This window comes from Piliocolobus tephrosceles, unplaced genomic scaffold (assembly GCF_002776525.5).
Source record: "Piliocolobus tephrosceles isolate RC106 unplaced genomic scaffold, ASM277652v3 unscaffolded_17967, whole genome shotgun sequence".
Taxonomy (NCBI): Eukaryota; Metazoa; Chordata; class Mammalia; order Primates; family Cercopithecidae; genus Piliocolobus; species Piliocolobus tephrosceles.
The window spans coordinates 1-8,004 of NW_022299828.1; the positions used below are offsets into that span (position 1 = coordinate 1).

Consider the following 8,004-nt stretch of genomic DNA (forward strand, 5'->3'; position numbering starts at 1 on the left):
TATGACCCAGCCATCCCACTACTGGGTATATACCCAAAGGATTATAAATTATGCTACTACAAAGACACATGCACACGTATGTTTATTGCGGCACTATTCACAATAGCAAAGACTTGGAATCAACCCAAATGTCCATCAGTGACAGACTGGATTAAGAAAATGTGGCACATATACACCATGGAATACTATGCAGCCATAAAAAACGATGAGTTTGCGTCCTTTGTAGGGACATGGATGCAGCTGGAAACTATCATTCTTAGCAAACTATCACAAGAAGAGAAAAGCAAACACCGCATGTTCTCACTCATAGGTGGGAACTGAACAATGAGCTCACTTGGACTCGGGAAGGGGAACATCACACACTGGGGCCTATCATGGGGAGGGGGGAGGGGGGAGGGATTGCATTGGGGAGTTATACCTGATATAAATGATGAATTGATGGGTGCTGACGAGTTGATGGGTGCAGCACACCAACATGGCATATATATACATATGTAACAAACCTGCACGTTATGCACATGTACCCTAGAACTTAAAGTAAAAAGAAAAAAAAAAAAAGCATGGAGGAAAACTACCCCCATGTTCCAATCACCTCCTATCAAGTCCCTCCCTTGACACGTGGGGATTACAATTTGAGATAAGATTTGGGTGGGATAAGATTTTACACTAACGAATTCAATACAAGACAGAGAATATAATTTTTTTTTTTGAGAATCTCTGAGGTTTCCTGTTTCTCGTTAATTATCCACCTTATTAAAATAATCTTTTTTGTTTCAATATTGTTCAATTCTGAAATGCATACAAACTCACACGCAAGCACACTCACTTGCTACATAACTTTCTTATGTGTAAGGTATACCTTTTTAAAAAAATTTTTAAACAGTGTCTTGCTCTGTCATCCAGGCTGGAGTGCAGTGGTGGCATCTCAGCTCATTGTAACCTCTGTATCCCAGGATCAAGCGATTCTCCTGCCTCAGCCTCCCTAGTAGCTGGGAATACAGTCACGCACCACCACGCCCAGCTAATTTTTTGTATTTTTAGTAGAGATGGGGTTTCGAGATTACAGGTCTGAGCCACTGTGCCAGGCTGATATATCTTTCGAGTAATATATTTGCATATGTAACTCCATGTATATCAAAACTAAAAGTCTGTTTTTTTTTTTTTTGTCAGCAGAGAGGCCACATGTACAAAAAACATATAAAACAAACTTTTAAAACTATTTAATCAAGACTCAGAAATGTATGGATATTAATTATACTCATGTAACTTTTATGATCATAAAATGGCCCTGTGGTTAATAATTGAATTTCACATATTGAAATAACTAAAGCTATATAATGGGATTGTTTGTAATATAGAGGATAAATATATGCTCAAGGTGATGAATACCTCATTTACTCTGCTGTGATAATTAAATAATGTATGTCCATGTTTAAATATCTCATATATGCCATACGTGTGTATGCCACACAATCTACCCACAAACATTTTTAAAAATCAAAATAAGGTAAATAAGAATACAAACTTGACCTATGAGAACAAAATTATTCAACTTATTTACAGTTTAAAACCACTGGAGGGCCAGGTGTGGTGGCTCACGCCTATAATCCCAGCACTTTAGGGCACCGAGGTGGGTGGATCACCTGAGGTCAGGAGTTCAAGACCAGCTTGGCCAACATGGTGAAACCCCGTCTCTACTAAAAATACAAAAATTAGCCAGGTATGGTGGCGCATGCCTGTAGTCCCAGCTACTTGGCAGGCTGAGGCAGGAGAATCGCTTGGACTCAGGAGGTGGAGGTTGCAGTGAGCGAAGATCATGCCACTGCACTCCAGCCTGGGCAACAGAGCAAGACTCCGTCTCAAAACAAACAAACAAAAAACACTGGCAAAAGAGAAATTACTAGAGATGCCATTCCCCTACATTACCAAATAGTATATTGTCACCATTGTTCACTTAGAACCTTAAGTAAAATGGGACACATTAATGTTGATGGTAAATTTCCACTTCATTCAAACCACAATAGTTTTAACACATTAAAAACAACTTTGTTTAATTAAAAATTAAGATCACACATAATCGTCAAACATTTTTAAAATTTATTGCATTTTATTACATAAATGTACATGGAAAAAAAATCTCTCATATCTCTGATGCAACAATTGATGAAATACTTAAACAATGGGAAGAATCAACACGAAGTAATCTGAGACTTGAGTTACATTATTATTTGCTTTTCAGAAAATGTAATTTTGTTTTACAGAAAAAGAAGCATAACCTCAAAGATAATTATAAATCTCCAAAAAAAATCTACTTTTAAAAAAATATATTTGGATCTCTTTTACACTCAACACTCTGATTTAGTGTAATGTCTGAAGTTTCAGTGCCTTTATTCTTTTTACTGTGAATCCTCAAATGTTTATGTAGACAATTTTTAATTAAACATATTTTCCCCATTTACTAGACCTGCAAAAAGAATTTAGTATAAACTGGTGTCTGCTTCACCAGTTTAACTGCTTCAGATTTTTCCTTTAATATAAAACGTGTATAATAAAATCTATAATGCAAGTAAAGGTACAACAATCCTCTTTATGTTTGTATGTATTCAGAATAAATAGTTTTTACTTTAAAGGCCTACATTTTCTGAAATCTTGAGATGGAGTCTTGCTCTGTCACCCAGGCTGCAGTGTAGCAGCTCTATTTAGGTTCACTGCAACCTCCGCCTCCCAGGTTCAAGCAGTTCTCCTGCCTCAGCCTCCCGAGTAGCTGGGATTACAGGTGCATGCCACCAGGCCTGGCTAATTTTTGTATTTTTAGTAAAAATGGGGTTTCACCACATTGGTCAGGTTGGTCTTGAACTCCTGACCTCATGATCCACCAATCTTGGCCTCCCAAAATGCTGGAATTACAAGCATGAGCCAACACACCTGACCTATAATGCTTTTATTAAGTATAAACTTTGATACTAAGATGTGAGCTGATATTAATGACTTTTCACATTCTTTGTACAATTTTTCTCTAGTAGAAATGCTTTCCTGTGTCATATGAGAATTTGTTAAAAGTTTTGCCACATTCTTCATATCTGTAGGAGTTGTCTTCAGTAAAAATTGTCTTACCTACCATAACGTATGACTACCATTTAAAGGCTTTGCCACATTGAACACATTTCTAGAGTTTCTCACCAGCATGATTTCTCTTTTTTAGAAAAGTTTGAGATGTGGTTAAATGCTCTGTCACATTTTTTATGTGTGTGGAGTTTCTCTCCAGTATAAAATTTTTAGATTAATTAGGATGGAGAACCAGTTAAAGGCTTTGCCACATTTTTTTCTACAATTGCAGTGGTTCTCTCCAGTATCAATTACCTTACATTTGTTCAGGTTTGAAGACTTTTTAACAACATTGCCATATTCCTTATTGTAGGGTTTCTCTTCAGTATTAATTATGTATAATAAGGGTTCAAGACTAGTTAAAAGCTTTACCACATTCTTTGCTTTTGTAGGGTTTCTCTCTAGAATGAATTATAAGATATTGTGTAAGACCTGAGTGTGCTTAAAGGTTTTGTCACATTTTTTACCTTTCTAGGGTCTAATATAAATTCTCTTAGGCTTTGGGAGGCTGAGGCAGATGGATCACCTGAGGTCAGGAGTTCGAGACCAGGCTAGCCAACATGGCAAAACCCCGTCTCTACTAAAAATAAAAAATCAGCCAGTGTGGTGGTGGGCGCCTGTAATCCCAGCTACTCAGGAGGCTGAGGCAGGAGAATCACTTGAACCCAGAAGGAAGAGATGGCAGTGAGGTGAGATCATGCCACTGCACTCCAGCCTGGGTGACAAAGTGAGACTCCATCTCAAAAAAATTCTTTCTTCAATAAATTCTCTTAGGTTTATTAAGTTTAAGCGTTAGTCAAAGGTTTTGTTACTTACATTTATAAGATTTTCATCTAATATGAATTCTCTTATGTTCAATTAAGGTTTGGGACTGGTTAAAGGCCTGACCACATTCTCTACACTTGTAGTGTTTTTTTTCCAGTATAAATTATTTTATGTATTATAAGGCCTGAGGGTGGACTTTGCCACTTTATTCACATTTGTAGGGTTTCTCTCCAGTATGACGTATCCTATGTGTAGCAAAATTTGAATGCCATGTAAAAGCTCTGCCACATTCTTCACATTTGTAGGGTTTCTCTCCAGTGTGAATTCTCTTATGCTTCTTAAGGGTTGAGGAGCAGTTAAAGGCTTTGCCACATTCTTCACACGTGTAGGGTCTCTCTCCAGTATGAATTCTCTTGTGGTCAGTGAGGGTTGAGGAACACCTAAAGGCTTGGCCACATTTTTCACATGTGTAGGGTTTCTCTTCATTATGAATTCTCTTATGTTGCATAAGGCTAGAGGAGCAGTTAAAGGCTTTGCCACATTCTTTACATGTGTAGGGTCTCTCTCTAGTATGAATTCTCTTGTGGTCAGTGAGGGTTGAGGAAAAGCTAAAGGCTTTGCCACATTCTTCACATTTGTAGGGTCTCTCTCCAGTACGAATTCTCTTGTGGTTAGTAAGTGCTGAGGAGTGCCTAAAGGCTTTGCCACATTCTTCACATGTGTAGGGTTTCTCTCTGGTATGAATTTGGTTATGTTTCTTAAGGGCTGAGGACCGGCTAAAGGCTTTGCCACATCCTTTACATGTGAAGGGTTTCTCTCCAGTATGAATTCTCTTATGTCTACTAAGGTTTGAGGACCAGCAAAAGGCTTTGCCACATTCCTCACATCTGTAGGGTTTCTCTCCAATATGAATTCTTTTATGTGTAGTACAGTGTGAGGAGCAGTTAAAGGATTTGCCACATTCTTCACATTTGTAAGACCTCTCCCTAGTATGAATTACCTGATGTTAATTTAGGTGTGAAAGCATGCAAAATGCTTTGCCATATTTTTTACATTTGAAATGATTCTTTCCAGTATGTCTTGTCTTATGCTTACTGGAATTTGAAAATTTACCAAAGACTTTGACACATTTATGAATCTGAAATATTTTGTTTTGGGTAGTTGACAAACATTGGTTAATATCATTATAACCTCCTTTGTGCACCTCACACTCACCCACACTTTTACAGCATTTTTTAAATTGTAAATTCTCATTTCCACATTTTTCATATGTTCTTGGTATTGCTTTTTGGAGTGAATCTTTTATGCCCTGCTGTGGCTGAAGGTCTTGGGTGAAATGAGAACACATAACTGAAAGACATAAAAATCACAAGTTACTCTACTTACTGGACTCAGATAAATACACTTTACAAATCGAATATATAAAATTATATAAGGTACATTAGCAAAATGGCATATCAAAACATCACAGGCCATAATTCCTTCATAGATGTATAAATGTAACAGAATCATAGTAATCAAAATACCTTTGTTAGAAATTTAGAAAGTGTGTGCACCATGTGAGCACAATGTCAAGAGCTTTATAGATAGAAAAGTCTGCTACATTTACTCAACACAGCCCTTCCTCATCCCCAACAGAAGAACATGGTGTCTTTAATGACAGATTTAAGTCTTTTGAGATAAAAAGTGAATGTTACAACAGCAGAAAGACTGCAGTACCATGGACAGACAATAGGCGTAGAAAGTAGTTACTGACCAGTAAGAGGAAATATGAAGAAGTCTTTCAACTGAAAAATAAATACAAAATTGCAGACAAGACACATCCTGAGAACATGGTCGTGAGACTCCCAGAATCTTTGCCCAAGACAATTGGTTTCAGGCTATGCCAGGAAAGAGCTGTATTATAAAGACCATGAAAGGTAGTTTTATGTTAGTGTCTAAATCTCAACCAAAGATTACAATGTATACAAAATATTTGGGCAACATAGTCTAATCAAAAAAATCAAAAATTGTGAAAAAGCAACTATAAAAATAAAGATATATGTATCAATTTTAAAAATTTAAGATAATCCATATTATGCTCAATGAGAAAAATGGAAAACCAGACACCAAAATAAAATCAGAAAAATAAGAATATCAACAAAAAGCTTGGAATAATAAAAATAAACAATTGTAGAGGTAAAAAAGAATAACTGAAAAAATTTAAAAGTAGGAAAAAAAGTAATATAAAAAAATGAAGAAGCTAAACAAACAAACTAGGATATACACAAAAAGATCCATAACACATATTTAAGCAAAGTTTGAAAAGTCACAAACCATAAGATAATCTTGGGAGCTGCAAGATAAAAGTGAGGTATTATTTATAAGCCTAGTTCTCCAAGACAACCAATGAATTTGTCAACAGAAACTTTGCAAGTCAGAAAAGAACTGTGTAAAATGGTCAAGTGCTGAAAAAAATCTTCATGGTGAGAATAATAAAACCAGTAAAAATGTACTACAAAATAAACAATGAAGATATTCCAGAATAAACAAATGCTGGAGAAGCATATAAACACTACATGTGCCCTAAATAAAATGCTGAAAAGAGGTCTTTCCACTTAAAATAATATGATGAAAAAAATATAATCATATGAAAATATGTAACTTTCTGAAAAACATATGCATATATAAAAAAGTAAAATTCTGTGTCATTATTGTGATCATGCAGAAAACACTTAGTATTTAAAATTTGAAATATATAAGCATAAAAATAATCTTAAAATATACAAAGATATAATTTGCAACATCAGTAAGAAGTATAGGGTAGATATAATGAGGACAAATTGTTCTATGCAACTGAAGTCATTTTTTTTTTACCAGATTAAAATACACTGTTATAACATTAAGAGGTTTTATAAAATCTCCAATGTAGCACAAAGAAAAAATATTTATAGACACACAAAAGAAAATGAGTCAATTACTAGCATGAGACAGATTGATATTATATAATGGTAAAATGAGTCCATTTGCTAGGAATCTATAACTACTATGTCTATATATATGTGCATATATAACATCAGGGCTTCAAAATATGTAAAGCAAATATTGACAGAAATGAAGCAAGAAATAAAATAGCAACAAAAGTTATAAACATTAATACCTCAATTTCAATAAAGAAAAAATTAAAATAATCAAAAAAACAGAAAACCTGAAGAACATTATATTGTGTATGAATTCATTTTGCATTGCTATAGAAAATAACCTCAGACTGGATAACTGATACAGAAAAAGATTTCTTTGGTTCACAGTTCAGTAGACTGCACAAGAAGTATATACCAGCATCTGCTTCTGGTGAGGATATGAGGAAGCTTAAAATTATAGCGGAAGGCAAAAAAGAACCAAACATGTCACATGGTGAAAGATGATGCACGTGTGAAGTGGAGGTGCCAGGTTCCTTTAAACAACCAGCTCTCATGTGGATTAATAGAGTGAGAACTCTATGACTACCAAGGGGATGGTGCCAAGTCATTCATGAGGGATTTGTCTCCATGGTGCAAACAGCTCTCATCAGGCCCCACATCCAACAATGGAGATTATATTTCTACATGAGATTTGAAGGGCATATACACCATATCACAAACCAAATAGGCTAAACAGACATGTACACAGAACTCTCCAATGAAAAGCAATTGGATACACAATATTCATATTTGCACCTGGTGTATTCTGTCAGAACACATAAGACCTAGTAAATTTCAAAAGATCAGCCGGGTGCATGGCTCCAGTTGTAATCCCAGCACATTGAGAGGCCAAGGTGGAAGGATCACTTGGGGCAAGAACACAGTGAGACCCTGTTTCTACAAATAATTAAAAATTAGCTGGGCATGGTAGGGTATGTCTGTAGTGCCAGCCACTCAGGAGGCCAAGGTAAAAGGATTACCTGAACCAGGTGGTTCAGGCTACAATGAGCCAAGATTATGCTACTGCACCACAGTCTGGGCAACAGAGTGAGAAACCCTGTGTCAAAAAAAACTTTAAGAAGAGCAAAATCATACAGTGTATGTTTTCTAGCCAAAACTGAAAAAAACGAAAAAGAAAAAAGTAATACTGGCAAATCAAAAATGTATGGAAATAAACATACTCTTCAGTGTATTC

At 35.7% G+C, this 8,004-nt stretch overlaps 1 protein-coding gene across 1 annotated transcript; it reads right to left on the reverse strand.

Annotated features, from left to right (window-relative positions):
* Positions 1-3,477: 3,477 nt before the first annotated feature.
* LOC111533130 (zinc finger protein 479-like) lies at positions 3,478-5,218 on the reverse strand (the record flags this gene model as incomplete). Its single annotated transcript, XM_026450341.1, is given in 3 exon segments — positions 3,478-3,546; positions 3,549-3,572; positions 4,084-5,218. Coding segments are annotated over 3 exon segments (1,228 nt in total), but the record flags the coding sequence as incomplete, so codon positions are not given.
* Positions 5,219-8,004: the final 2,786 nt, after the last annotated feature.